The sequence below is a fragment of the Haliotis cracherodii genome, unplaced genomic scaffold (assembly GCF_022045235.1).
Source record: "Haliotis cracherodii isolate W230 unplaced genomic scaffold, xgHalCrac1.p SCAF_2, whole genome shotgun sequence".
NCBI classification, from domain to species: domain Eukaryota; kingdom Metazoa; phylum Mollusca; class Gastropoda; order Lepetellida; family Haliotidae; genus Haliotis; species Haliotis cracherodii.
In genome coordinates, this window is record NW_027266275.1 from 23,788,553 (window position 1) to 23,803,190 (window position 14,638).

At 40.7% G+C, this 14,638-nt stretch overlaps 1 protein-coding gene across 4 annotated transcripts in view; it reads left to right on the forward strand.

The window, feature by feature from the left end:
- LOC139467852 (caspase recruitment domain-containing protein 11-like) overlaps positions 1–13,895 on the forward strand; it is a 73,908-nt gene extending 60,013 nt beyond the window's left edge. For 3 of the 4 annotated variants that reach the window (XM_071249352.1, XM_071249354.1, XM_071249353.1), the window contains 11 exons: positions 1,555–1,675; positions 2,991–3,055; positions 3,775–3,823; positions 3,975–4,151; positions 4,610–4,713; positions 5,503–5,535; positions 6,646–6,765; positions 7,398–7,432; positions 8,301–8,416; positions 9,647–9,723; positions 10,140–13,895. In XM_071249352.1, the coding sequence (XP_071105453.1) occupies positions 1,555–1,675; positions 2,991–3,055; positions 3,775–3,823; positions 3,975–4,151; positions 4,610–4,713; positions 5,503–5,535; positions 6,646–6,765; positions 7,398–7,432; positions 8,301–8,416; positions 9,647–9,723; positions 10,140–10,285 (1,043 nt within the window). In that variant the 3' untranslated portion in view covers positions 10,286–13,895. Of the gene's footprint in view, positions 1–1,554; positions 1,676–2,990; positions 3,056–3,774; positions 3,824–3,974; positions 4,152–4,609; positions 4,714–5,339; positions 5,416–5,502; positions 5,536–6,645; positions 6,766–7,397; positions 7,433–8,300; positions 8,417–9,646; positions 9,724–10,139 lie in introns of those variants that run through there. The other variant, XM_071249355.1, reaches the window with a different exon arrangement.
- The last annotated feature ends 743 nt before the right edge of the window (positions 13,896–14,638 follow it).

Sequence of the window (14,638 nt, forward strand, 5' to 3'; positions counted from 1 at the left end):
GTTGTGATGGCCTGTAGTTACATGTACTAGTGGACTGATGTTTGCTGACTGACATGTTGTGATGGCCTGTAGCTACATGTACTGGTGGACTGATGTTTGCTGACTGACATGTTGTGATGGCCTGTAGCTACATGTACTAGTGGACTGATGTTTGCTGACTGACATGTTGTGATGGCCTGTAGCTACATGTACTGGTGGACTGATGTTTGCCTTGCCCATGCTGACTGACATGTTGTGATGGCCTGTAGCTACATGTACTAGTGGACTGATGTTTGCTGACTGACATGTTGTGATGGCCTGTAGCTACATGTACTGGTGGACTGATGTTTGCTGACTGACATGTTGTGATGGCCTGTAGCTACATGTACTGGTGGACTGATGTTTGCTGACTGACATGTTGTGATGGCCTGTAGCTACATGTACTAGTGGACTGATGTTTGCTGACTGACATGTTGTGATGGCCTGTAGTTACATGTACTAGTGGACTGATGTTTGCCTTGCCCATGCTGACTAACATGTTGTGATGGCCTGTAGTTACATGTACTGGTGGACTGATGTTTGCCTTGCCCATGCTGACTGACATGTTGTGATGGCCTGTAGCTACATGTACTGGTGGACTGATGTTTGCTGACTAACATGTTGTGATGGCCTGTAGTTACATGTACTAGTGGACTGATGTTTGCCTTGCCCATGCTGACTAACATGTTGTGATGGCCTTTAGCTACATGTACTGGTGGACTGATGTTTGCCTTGCCCATGCTGACTGACATGTTGTGATGGCCTGTAGTTACATGTACTGGTGGACTGATGTTTGCCTTGCCCATGCTGACTGACATGTTGTGATGGCCTGTAGCTACATGTACTGGTGGACTGATGTTTGCTGACTGACTTGTTGTGATGGCCTGTAGTTACATGTACTGGTGGACTGATGTTTGCCTTGCCCATGCTGACTGACATGTTGTGATGGCCTGTAGCTACATGTACTGGTGGACTGATGTTTGCTGACTGACATGTTGTGATGGCCTGTAGCTACATGTACTGGTGGACTGATGTTTGCTGACTGACATGTTGTGATGGCCTGTAGCTACATGTACTGGTGGACTGATGTTTGCTGACTGACATGTTGTGATGGCCTGTAGTTACATGTACTGGTGGACTGATGTTTGCCTTGCCCATGCTGACTGACATGTTGTGATGGCCTGTAGCTACATGTACTGGTGGACTGATGTTTGCTGACTGACATGTTGTGATGGCCTGTAGCTACATGTACTGGTGGACTGATGTTTGCTGACTGACATGTTGTGATGGCCTGTAGCTACATGTACTGGTGGACTGATGTTTGCTGACTGACATGTTGTGATGGCCTGTAGTTACATGTACCAGTGGACTGATGTTTGCCTTGCCCATGCTGACTGTTTTGATGGCCTGTAGTTACATGTACTGGTGGACTGATGTTTGCCTTGCCCATGCTGACTGTTTGGATGGCCTGTAGTTACATGTACTATTGATGTTGTTGGGAGATGCACTGGTGTCTCATATGTGTTATGGTTTCAGCTGGTGGATTCAGCATTGATCAAGAAACATCATCATCTGGGTCATCGGATGTGCAGCAGGACACGGATGTCTACTGTATCCGCAGCGACCTCCTGCCTGGAGACTCCCCATACCTGCGCTGGTATGTCTTCATTGACTTCCACACTGCAACTTATGTTTCTTTGGTTTACAATATTTATCTTATTATTTATTATTTTATAAGACCTTGTTTCATCACTGAGTTTTTATTCATGTTATATTTAGTCAAACATACTGAACAAAAAGTAAGGGGTCATGAATATTTTGGGTTGTTTTTTTTTGTTGTGAGTGAGTGAGTGAGTTAAGTTTAACACTGATTTTAAAAGTATTCCTGTTATATCACGACGTGTCAGCTTAATGTGAGAGGAAAGCCCCCACTTTGGTGAAACCTGAGAGCATGGATATGGTGTACTTAAACCCTTGCTCTGTGTACAATATTGTGTTGTGTCCTGGTGTGTGTGTTCATAGAACCCTTGCTTTGTGTACAATATTGTGTTGTGTCCGGGCATGTGTGTTCATAGAACCCTTGCTCTGTGTACAATATTGTGTTGTGTCCTGGTGTGTGTGTTCATAGAACCCTTGCTCTGTGTACAATATTGTGTTGTGTCCTGGTGTGTGTGTTTATAGAACTCTTGCTCTGTGTACAATATTGTGTTGTGTCCTGGTGTGTGTGTTCATAGAACCCTTGCTTTGTGTACAATATTGTGTTGTGTCCGGGCATGTGTGTTCATAGAACCCTTGCTCTGTGTACAATATTGTGTTGTGTCCTGGTGTGTGTGTTCATAGAACTCGTGGTCTGTGTACAATATTGTGTTGTGTCCTGGTGTGTGTGTTTATAGAATTCTTGCTCTGTGTACAATATTGTGTTGTGTCCTGGTGTGTGTGTTTATAGAACTCTTGCTCTGTGTACAATATTGTGTTGTGTCCTGGTGTGTGTGTTCATAGAACCCTTGCTCTGTGTACAATATTGTGTTGTGTTCTGGTGTGTGTGTTCATAGAACCTTTGCTCTTTATACAATATTGTGTTGTGTCCTGGTGTGCTAGTTTGTTGTGTTGTGTTCTGGTGTGTGTGTTCATAGAACCCTTTCTCTGTTTACAGTATTGTGTTGTGTCTGGGCATGTGTGTTCATAGAACCCTTGCTCTGTGTACAATATTGTGTTGTGTTCTGGTGTGTGTGTTTATAGAAGCACCCTTGCTCTGTGTACAATATTGTGTTGTGTCCAGGTGTGTGTGTTCATAGAACCTTTGCTCTTTGTACAATATTGTGTTGTGTCCTGGTGTGCTAGTTTGTTGTGTTGTGTTCTGGTGTGTGTGTTCATAGAACCCTTGCTCTGTTTACAGTATTGTGTTGTGTCTGGGCATGTGTGTTCATAGAACCCTTGCTCTGTGTACAATATTGTGTTGTGTTCTGGTGCAGGTTTGACCCACAGGCCGGCATGTCCACTATGGAGACTGATGGAGGGGAACAGAAGAATGTCTCAGGTAACTTGGAAGTCTGTTTGTGCATGAGAACATGTGCTCTGTCAAATAGCGAAGCATGGTGAAGCCATGACTACTGAGCAGTTCCAAAATAAATCTGTCAATTATTTTCTCTCCACCAGTGACCAAGATGCTTCCTACAGGATACTGTATGACCAGTGTGTCCAGAGAAGTGTTTGGTTAATTAATGATTATTGGAAGAATAATACTCGAAAAAAGCTTAAACTGCCTACCACGGGTTAAAGGGTAGAATAGGTCATCAGCAACCCATGCTTGCCGCAAGAGACGTCTATGCTTGTAGTAAAAGGCCAGGGGCGGTCGGGTAGCCTAGTGGTTAAAGCGTTCGCTCGTGATCACGGCGAAGACCCGGGTTCAATTCCCGACATGGGTACAATGTGTGAAGCCCATTTCTGGTGTTCCCCGCTGTGATATTGCTGGAATATTGCTAAAAGCGGCGTAAAACCATACTCAGTCAGTCAGTCAGTTAGTAAAAGGCCACTAACAGGATTGGGTGATCAGGCTCGCAGACTTGGATGATGCATGTCCCAATTGCATGGATCGATGCTCATGATGTCAATCACTGGATTGTCTGGTCCAGACTGCCGTCATATAGCTGTAATATTGCTGAGTGCGGCGTTAACCAACAAACAAACTCTATTTGACATTATTATGGGTTGCATTCGCATCTTGAACATTTTGAATGGCTATCTGTCCACTTTCAGATTCAGAAGACAATATGGCCAAACTGAACATGAAGAACTTCTACATCAGGTGGGCTGTAGCTTGTCTTCTATTTGGAGAGGTCACCAGGTTCTACGAATAATTGCTTCTTAATAAATAAAATGGATTTGTATATAAGAGAGGCTAGCCGGATGACAGTCTCCAATAGTATATGCTGATAGTGTTGATGTTGCTGCCTCAGATCTAATGTGACATGGGAGGACCAGACCAAGGATGGCAGTATCCCCATCCAGGAGGGGGAGTTCCTCTACATCAGCGACATCCTCAAGCCGACCTTCTTCCTGGTCAGCAAGGTCGAGCCCACGTCCGGCCACCACATGAAAGGGAGGGCCTCAGGGATTGTGCCAGACTATGAACTGTAAGATCAAGATTGTTTTGCAAGGAATACCGTAATCTACGTTTATAACAAACACGCTTATAACGAACTGATGGATATAATGTCCTGACCATTTGCTGTATATATGCTGTATATTTGCTCATTATGAACTTTGATTATAACGAACTAAAATTAGTGGTCACTTTTAGTTTGTTAACCATAGTTTTTACTGCATTCCACTTATTCATAGTGAAATATATACAGATTTTCAAAATTACTTTGAACTAAAATTATTTCTTTTGGTACTTTTTATAAGTCTGGCAATGTGTGTTATAAGTAGTCATATGAGGCCATCCATTGTCATGGTATATCAATGATATGTCTTTGTAAATGGCAACTTGTATATACGCCACCAATGTTATAAAACTGTCATCACTTATTACAAGCAATACGATGTGTATCTATGACTGTTTTGAAATGGAGACTTCATCTGCTGGCAGAGCCAAGATGTGCACACGGCGCTCCTCTCAAGGGGTGATAACTCCGGAACCTCAGGGTAATAAAGGGCTGATAGTTCGCCGGGATGCCATCAGAAGCAGAGACTGTGAGTACCACCATGCACCACGGAGTGCTGCTAGACACACCTGGACACATGCTGGGGTGCCTCATCTTGTAATGTGTTGTCAGTAGGATGGGCTGCACCTTAATCGCTATCTTGCATGTTATCATGCACTTTAAGACGTGTTTTATATTTGTGATATTTGTTTGTTTGTTTGTTTCAAATGTTATCACGGACGGGACTCAACTAAAAAAAGTCTGAGAATCTGTACTTTACTCGGAAAGTGTTATCCCAAATATAACATTTGTTACATTTGACCGCATTGTAAATGGCATTGTGATGACATTTATATTTGTGGTAATGGTAGACAAATGAACTGACCTCAGGTCAAGACTGGAAGATGGCAACCATTGCTGTTTCGTTCAAACACATGGAGCACTCTTGCCATTGTTCTTCAGTGAGTGAGTGAGTGAGTGAGTGAGTGTATTTCAGTTACATATGGACCATGTCAGCTTGAAGTGAGAGGAAAGCCTAAGTGATGCAGGCGTAGACGTTTGCCACTTCGATGAGGCCCACTAGAGCTGGCAACTACTTACATTTAGAAACAGACATGGCCAAAAGCTCCCAAAAATGGTGTGCCTATTAGATATGAACAGATTATTTGATTACAGCTGAAAGCTAAAACAAACCCATTCCATCAAGATATCTTAGCGCTAGGATCGCTTTGTGGAACAGGGCCCGAACCCCACCAGACACATTGTGTGAGACTTGAACTTATGGTACACTCTTCAGATACAAACGTGTGTTGAGACTGTGTTTCTGTTACTGTTGCAGATAGCCCGTACACAGTCATTGCTCCGCTCCGAGGTAAAGCATTGTCATAGATTGAGTGTTATGTGAAGGTGCTGGAATGGAGGACAGAAATATCCAGATAATCATTATATTGTGGTAGGGCTGGGACGAGTCTAAATTTACTACCCGGGGACCCAACCTCATATTACTCAACCCCATATTACTCAACCCCATATTACTCAACCCCATATTACTCAACCCTACCCAGATACCCGCTATAAGACTCAAGACATGGGTGTAAAATGTCTGATTGGGAATAGTTTGACCGTAGCCCTGGTAGAAATGTATTGAGATACACATATATAAAATGATCTGGTCATGCATACACTGAAGTTGACTGAAGATTTATCTTTATTCAAACCTATAAAGGTCAGAAGGAATGGGTGCACAGTGAGAAAGAAAAGCGAACATTAGGGACTTTTAGTGGAACCATATAGTTCTAGATCATTTTTGTCATTAAACAATGTATCACATTACTAACCACGGGTCCGGGTAGTCCTGAGGGTATCCAGGTCCTTCTCAATACCCATCTACCCCAAGTACCCAAAGTACCCGTCCCAGACCTCTATTGTGGAGTTTATTAGATTACTATTGTGATAAAATGGTTGAAAGATGTTCTTCATGATGAGTAGATGTGTTTTAACAGAATGCCAAAGTAAGCTCAGCTGTTCTAGCCATTTTCCCATCCAGTTGCTGATTGATAATAATTGTAATGATTATGATGATAAGTCAAATAAATATTGATTGTATGTAGCCATAAATGAGATAAATGTGTTTTTCAAATCTCAGTACATAATTTCAAAATAGACAATTGTCTTTAAGTACATTTCAAATCCAGCGTTATGGCTATTGTCTTGAGGTGTTTGCTGGTCCCGTTAATGCATTCAACTCACAGTTTAAACTGTTGTGTAATGATATAATCACACAACACGTATGCCATCAGTGTATCACACATTGTACCCCAGACGTACTGTGAAACACTAGAAAAAATTGATAAAACAAAGAATATGAAACTTTATGCATAGCGGCAACTTTGATGAAGGGTCAAGAAGTAGCCATGAATGTGATTACAGATACTAAGGCTGTTACCATCTAACTATCATGTTTTCCTACGTGTTTTTTTAGCATTGATGAAGCTGCCAGTCCTCCTGAGCGGACAGAGAGGCCTGGTGGACGCCATCTTGGACATCCTGGTGGCCGAGGCTGATGAGTGGGCCACAACCATCAAGAAACCAGTCACAAAGAGTAAGTCCTGGTTGTGGTACCCAGGATGCAGTGTTTGTTTCTAATGCAGAAAGTTCAGTGTTTGTTTCTCATAATAGGTGAGATGGGGCTTAACGTCACGTCCAAGATTATTACACTAACATAGCAACATGCATGCACGCGTGTGTGTATGTGGTTGCTTGTATTAGTCTGGACTGATGCCGATTTATAGTACTAGCCTGCGCCAGACAGGGTAACAACAAGTACCATCTTTTAATGTCTTTTGGTATGACGTGTCCGGGAATCACACCCCGGACCTTCCTCTCTCCAGGCGGATGCTCTACCACTAGACCACTAGAACATAATGGAACAATTTGAGAAGCCAGTTTGTTAGTTCTGTTAGCAGATCACCTCACTCACCCACACATGGCCTTCGATAGTCATTCATAAAAACATGCTTATGATATTTTTTGATTCGTACAATGGACTACATTTTTATTAGTGATTCTTATGATTATGGAAATGATTTTGTCGCTTTTATTTACATTTACTTTAGTTCATCATGAATTCAGTAAAATTGCTGAAAGAACACATGCAACAATGTCTCCTTTATGATAGTCTCCTGGAACATGCTCCACCTGCCTGTTTAATGTTGTACTTTGATTCTTTCACAGATCAGCGGCAAAACTGGCGAGAGATGTGTGATCTGGTGAGTGGTGTTTACTTCATTGTCTCCCAGTGGGGAAGGTCCTATGCTTGCTTCTTGAGGGGATTCTGATTAGAATATGTCCCCAGTGTCTCATAATTGTCTCCTGAGAAGATTAGGTCACTAGAACAGAATCCAAAGTACTAGGGCTGGGATGAGTCCAAATTTACTACCCGAGTACCCTACCTCCTATTATCCGACCCGACCTGGGTACCTGCTGTAGGTCTCAAGAGTTGGGAACAAAATGTCTGATTGGGAATTATTTTACCACAGCCCTGGCAAAAACTATTCATGTATCAAACGATCAGATCATGCATACACTAAATTCAGTGAAGCTTTATCAAACATAGACAAGTCAGAAAGAAATGCGAACATTAGCGACTTGTAGTGTAACCACTGAGCTATAGTGAGTTTTTGTCATTAAACAATATATCACATGACTAACCACGGGTCTGGGTCGTCCTGAGGATAACCAGGTCCTACTCAGGACCCACCCGACCCAAGTTACCTGTCCAAGCCCCACAATGTACTTCATGATTGTCTTATTTGGGGATTCCAGGTCAGAATCGATTCATACAATGAAGATCAGGTGATTGTAATGTGTGACATGGTCGACCAGCATGAAACAGCATCATAAAGGATTGATGTGTGGAGTGATGGCTGTTGTAGATGTAAAGATGGTACATGTTGTAGAGCATCTACACCCACCTTCAGCACCATACCCGTGCTCGTTGGTTTCACCGAAGTGGTAAACGTCTGAGACTCGCATAACTTCTGGCTTTCCTCCCACATTAAGCTGACATGCCTCACTCACTCACTCACTCACTCACTCACTCTCTCCAGCCATATTTCTTATTTATTTATTCTGAAGCTCCGCCACACCATCATGCCCTGTTGGGGCATCAGCCATCAATCGGACCGCGACCAGCATCGGTACATCGTCATCAACATCAAACTGATGTCCGAGGACTGCCAGGAACAGCTCAGGTGGGGACATCTCTCCCGGTGTACAACTACAGTTCTTTTAGTTTATTATCTCGTTCATGTAAAAAAGATCACATAGTTATACACATTCCATTTATCTGAAGTTGACTGATGCTTATCTTTATTTCAAACATATAAAAGTCAGAAGGAATTTGTTCATAGTCAGAAAGAAATGCAAATAGTAGGTATTTGTATAACCATGGAGTTATCATATCATATTTGTGATTAAACAATATATGACGGTACTAACCAGAGGTCCGGGTAGTTGTTTTGGTACCCAGGTCCTACTGAGTACACACCCGCCCCGAGTACCTGTGTTTACTGTCCCATCACTAACAGAATTCCACTGTGATGTTTGTCAGGTTATGTTTTGGGAAGTATTGTGTTGCCCTTGATTTCCTTCACAAATTATGAAATATGATGTACAGCATGTATCATATATATTTTTTGGAATAACATCTTTTGGGGCATATCAAGCTACTACCTTTGACTTTTTTGTACCGGTACCACCTTTCTTGACTGTTATTGTTATCTTGTGTTATTGTCCCAGGTTAGAATTGGTCTTCAGCAACGTATGCATGTTGTTAGAGGAAAGGGGATTGGATGGTCAGACTCCCTGACTTGGTTGATGCATGTCAAACTCATGATATCAATCACTGTAATCAACCAGTCATCAAGACTAACCACCTGATCCTCTCAGTGGTAACTTTACAAGCATACGTTGCGGGGGACCAATGCTAACCCAGAATCCCCAGCTGTTATTGCATCTTTGACAGTTAGGTGATACAGCTGTTTATGCATCTTTGACGGTTTGGTGATACAGATGTTTTTGCATTTTTTATGGTAAGGGGATATAGATGTTGTTGCATATTTGACATTTGGGTGATACAGCTGTTTAAGCATCTTTGATGATTTGGTGATACAGATGTTTTTGCATTTTTTATGGTAAGGTGATATAGATGTTGCATATTTGACAGTTGGATGATACAGCTCTTTTGGGGTTCTTCAACAGTGAGGTGATACAGATGTTATTGCATATTTGACAGGTGATACAGCTGTTTTTGCATGTTTGATGGTATGGTGATACAGATGTTATTGCATCTTTTACAATTAGGTCATACTGCTATTAATGCATATTTGGTGATTTGGCTGTTATTGCATCTTGATAGTTTGGTGATACAGCTGTTATTGCATCCTCAACAATTAGCTGATTCAGCTGTTTTTTTGCTTCAGGGACATATTTGGCCTGGACTTTCATGATGTGCAGTGTGACAAGGAGATGGCGCCATCCAAATGGTCACTTCATAGTGGTAATTGTTTCATGTTGTATAATGGCACCATTGTTTTATCAATCTATATACAGCAAGACATTGGTCACAAGTACAGACCATCCACATGGAGATTAAATGTAGGAAGTAAACCTTCAAGATGATTCAACTCACAATCCTTGTATTTGCAGATGTAAAGTGTTTCATAATGAATGATTAGAGTGATACTATATACCAATGAATAAACAGACTTCTGGCATTAGATACATGTGTGTGTGTCTCTGCATGTCCCTTGTTCTAGATCAAGACTTTGCTTCAAGGTTAATCCTAGCAATGCATGTATGGCCCATGTTCTGGATACTGACTTTGCTTCAAGGTTCAACCTGGAAATGCATGAATGGCCCTTGTTCAAGATCAAGACTTTGCTTCAAGGTTCATTCTTGCTTTCTGTGCTCCAGAGACAGTCATGCTGCCCTCGCCAAAGATCAGGAACCGAGGCGACCTCATGACCCAGCTGAAAGAGAAGATCATGAATGTGCAGGACAACATCTTCTGGATGACCATTAGCTGGAAGACCATCAATGCTCTGAAGAACAGTGCTTAGGAAAACAGCTGTAGGATTTATTGTCATAAGAAGGGAAAATACGACCTGAGTACCCTCCTTCAACCTCATCAGATGTTTTCAGTTGTCAGTCAGGAGAATAAAAGCTGACATCCCGTTTGCTTTGACATGTCCAAATTACTTTGGCCTGTCCTAAGTACCGGTACTGGAATTTGGTATAATCTGAAGAGTCTTACTCTTAGGGAAAAATTACTGGAGGTACATGCAGGATCTGTGTGATCAGACTTTCACGAACATGAAACTTTGTAAACTACAAACACACCAGATGAAATATATACTTGTGATAACTGTAAATTTTGCTTTCATTTTTTTATTTATGAACTATATCCAAAGAAGTACAGTTCTTTTGTTATTGTTGAAAATAATCTTTGTTTAATACAGACAGCCTATTGCTGGTATTTTATTGAAACAATGGAAACATGATCACCATATGGAAAGTAACCGTAGCAGGTACGGCTGCTCCTCAGTTAATTGTTTTAAACATTGCAGAACAAGATGAAGGCGTGGCTAACACGTTTATTTCCAAGGCTCAGATTGTTGCATGTTTAAGTATTCATACATGTTATGTTCTTGCTTTTTATGGATGTTAGAGTACTTCAGTGCTGTTTGCGTTTCATATTAAAGTATGATATGACTGTGTATGTACAGGAATGTTATTAGTTATGGTGTCTTTAATTGCCATATATACGGTGTCATATTAGGTTAGCAGAAAATATTTTTCTGCAAACCTAATATGACACCATAAATGGCAAATAAAGACACCATAACAGTTATATTATGCCGAAAAGGTTACACTCTCTGGTATCCACATTGCATATTTTGCCTTTTGTCAGAGATTTCCTCATCGGTGCTACTAGCAAAGCATTTGACAGCCATTGCTGATGTCAAAGGGAGACCACTCTTCAAACCTTATAGGCCAAACCTTGTGGAAAAGTTTAACTATAATCTTTATCAATAAAGTCACAAAGATGATCTAAAAAACAGATTAATGTCTTTACATATCACAATAAATGATTGTAAAACACAAAAGTGTCAAGTAACAAATTTTGGTACCAGCATTTCCATGTGAAATATGTGAGGTGGGTGTTGGAAAATCCAAGATGGCTGTTACTGACGGTATACGGTCTCATATTAGATCATTATCAACCATCTTGGATTTTTACTGACGGTATACGGGCTCATGTGGGGGTCAGTAGTTCTGCTCTCTGATTGGTCAATCTCACTTTGAGGCAAAATAATGTAGCCCGGTCCTAGGAATGTCTTCTGCCACACTGTCACATAGTGACTCAACTGTATTGCTGTACAGAATGACACCCACCCCAACCCATTTTTACAAGGCCCTGTAAAAGCCAGCTGTATAGCCCCAGACTTGCCGTATGTTAACGGGGATTACATGTACATGTCGTGGAGGCCTACAGATGACTTCCATATTGTACGAGGCCAGCACTGCTCTTTATGGCATCTTTGATGCTTGGCCACTTGTTGAAGCGTGATGAGATAACCAAATGTTTTTGTATTTAGACATGTGTTATTGTACTGTTGCCTCCGAATCGACCTGTATCTATTTTCATTATTGAAGGACACTTTTCCCTATTTACTGATCATTGAATGAAAGTAGGAATTCATGGTTTAAGTTGAAAAGGCCTTTTTTCATTAAATTATTACTGTCAGAATGGTGATTGATTTTTTAGTGTTTTTCTAACCATATCAATTTCAGGTCAGTATCTAATGAAATTTGGCATGTTTTATTGTTTTGTTTTATCTAAGCTAAAAATATATTTCAAGCTGCCATATTTTGTTATCTGTTTCTCAGAAGGTTTTCATTCCATCCGTCAGCTTTTTTTTATGTTTTAGACCTCAACCATTCTAAAACAATGTTTGCAAACAATAGCAGATAACCCCTGACCCTACTCTGATCTGCTCTCTGTATCCTATGAGAGTGATCACACCGCAGGTATTGACTCATTATCAGGTCAGAAAGCCCTTCTTTCCAGGGAATGCCCGTCTTGTATCTGCAACATGATTGGCTTCACATGATCGAGGCATTTATAGTGTAATCTAGGCTTTGGTATACACTAATCCAATCAAGCTGGCAATTAGTATATTGTAACTCATCTGAACGAAAACAAACACTTTCTCTTTAATTTGCCATTAATGGGCGAAGCCTGTTTATTCTGCACAGCACTTGGGCTTTCGGTGTCACTGTGCGGAGGAGCTCTATTGTTTTGGTTCAGGAATTGAATCATGCATGACCTAAGGGTGTGACGTCACACTCTCATGCATGATTTAAAAACACCCAGAACCATCAACATGCCAGCTAGCCCTTAAACACTGTCTCCAAATATCTGTGATATTCAGTGTAAGAACTCAGTAATCTTCATAACTTATGATTCAGTTGGGGCAGTCGGGTAGTCTAGTGGTTAAAGTGTTCGCTCGTCACGCTGAAGGCTCTGGTTCTATTCCCAACATGGGTACAATGTGTGAAGCCCATTTCTGGTGTCCCCCGACCATGATATTGCTGGAATATTGCTAAAAGCGGCGTAAAACCTCACTATGATTCACTTAATTGTTTTGTCAGATAATCGAGACTGATTGTTCTCTGTTTTGTAAAAACATGTACAAGCAGTGTAAATAAATACTCCTTGGACTGAACCTTTCAGAAATATCTCCCCTCTAACAGATTGTATTAAATGTTGGCGTCATGTTGTGAGATAAATGGTCATAATGCCAGTACTAGGAGATATAGAGCCGTGTACGTATGAGAGCTTGATTTTGTGATACAAGATTGTGATTGTAATTTTTTGTCTCTGTTGTGTAACTGGAAGATCTGATGTACATTTGTTTATTTCATGTTGTCGTGCATGATCTGATCAAGGACTGTTTGATCTGCACAATATGCACATAGTATCGCATCCACCTAATGTACAGCAGGGCAGTGACCTTGTGGTTTAGTCAAGCGCTGTTATTTGTCATGGAGAACGCACAATTAGATTTATCAGTTATTGCAATTGCAAAGTCCTATGAATGCATAGCTTCTGTACAAAGGAATCCTGTTTTACTTTGGTGAATGATGTTTCAAAGGGCAAATAAACTGAACATAGAAGCTCTGCAGATTTTAATACTTCAGTGCATGCTTCATCAAAAACGCTTGACAAATCAAATTTGAAGAAGCATTAAACAGACGATAAAAAAAGATAGGCTAAATCGTCACCCAAATGCAAAAAATCCACCATAGACACCGCAACCAAGTCTACATATCAACCACTAAAAATATTTGTCATGCTTTATACCATGCCTTGAAATAGGTTTGTTTTGGAAGACTATTATAGAGCGTGGGATTTCAGCACTTTCACTTGGACTTGTACTTTCTACAAATGTTATGAATTTTGTTATACTCCGATCTAAAACTTTGTCCACGCGATTTCTCTTAAACTATTCAGTGGATTCATCTTAAACTTAGTTCATAAAATCTGTGTCATATGGAGGGGCGCAGTCAAAAGAAAAAAACTGTTTTCATTAATTTTCCATTTTTTTAATGAATTTTTCACACCCTAACCCTATCCTAGCTATTTAATTTGAAACTACTGACACACTACGCATCACAAAACACTAGTTGTTAATACTGTTGTTACATTAATATTTATTATTTCTGACAGTAGTTTAATCAGAATAGATATTTATCTGTATATGAGGTATGAGGGTTAAATACTATGAAAAGGAAGTTGTTGTTTGTTAGTATTTTGTATTTGTTGATATTTGTTGTTGAGTTTGAAGAATCAAATAACCTGTACATGTCATCACTGCAACATTGTATAGCTTTACCCATGTCACAGTCCATCTTCCCGAGGCAAGGAAGTTAACTGACTGTAAAAGTCAAGTTCCCACCCTTGCCAAACTAGGCTGGTATTATGGAGTTACATTTTGGCTGGACTAACGAGTCTTTGCTTAGTCCAATCAAAATCTCGTAACGAACTAGACATCCGGTTTGTAAACAACACGGATTTCAGCATGCAGATTTTGGTCGACTGCAGGATTTGCAAAGCATGGGTACTGCCAACTGGGCGTCGACAGTTACTTTGCAAATTCTTTAATGCTTTTAATCAATGTGCTCACGTGATATGATGCACATTGCAGGGTAAGACCCGTTTTATTACAATATAGATCTTGATTATTGAGCAGATCGTCTTGACTGGGCACCACCATTTTCTTTGAAGCAAATGCAAGTGATATGAGAGATGGAATCTGATTGGTCAGTAGGTGAAATATAGAAGAGACGTAACTCAAAATAGCCAATCGTGGCGCCATGATCGAGCCTGGAATTCTAACGTATTTCGG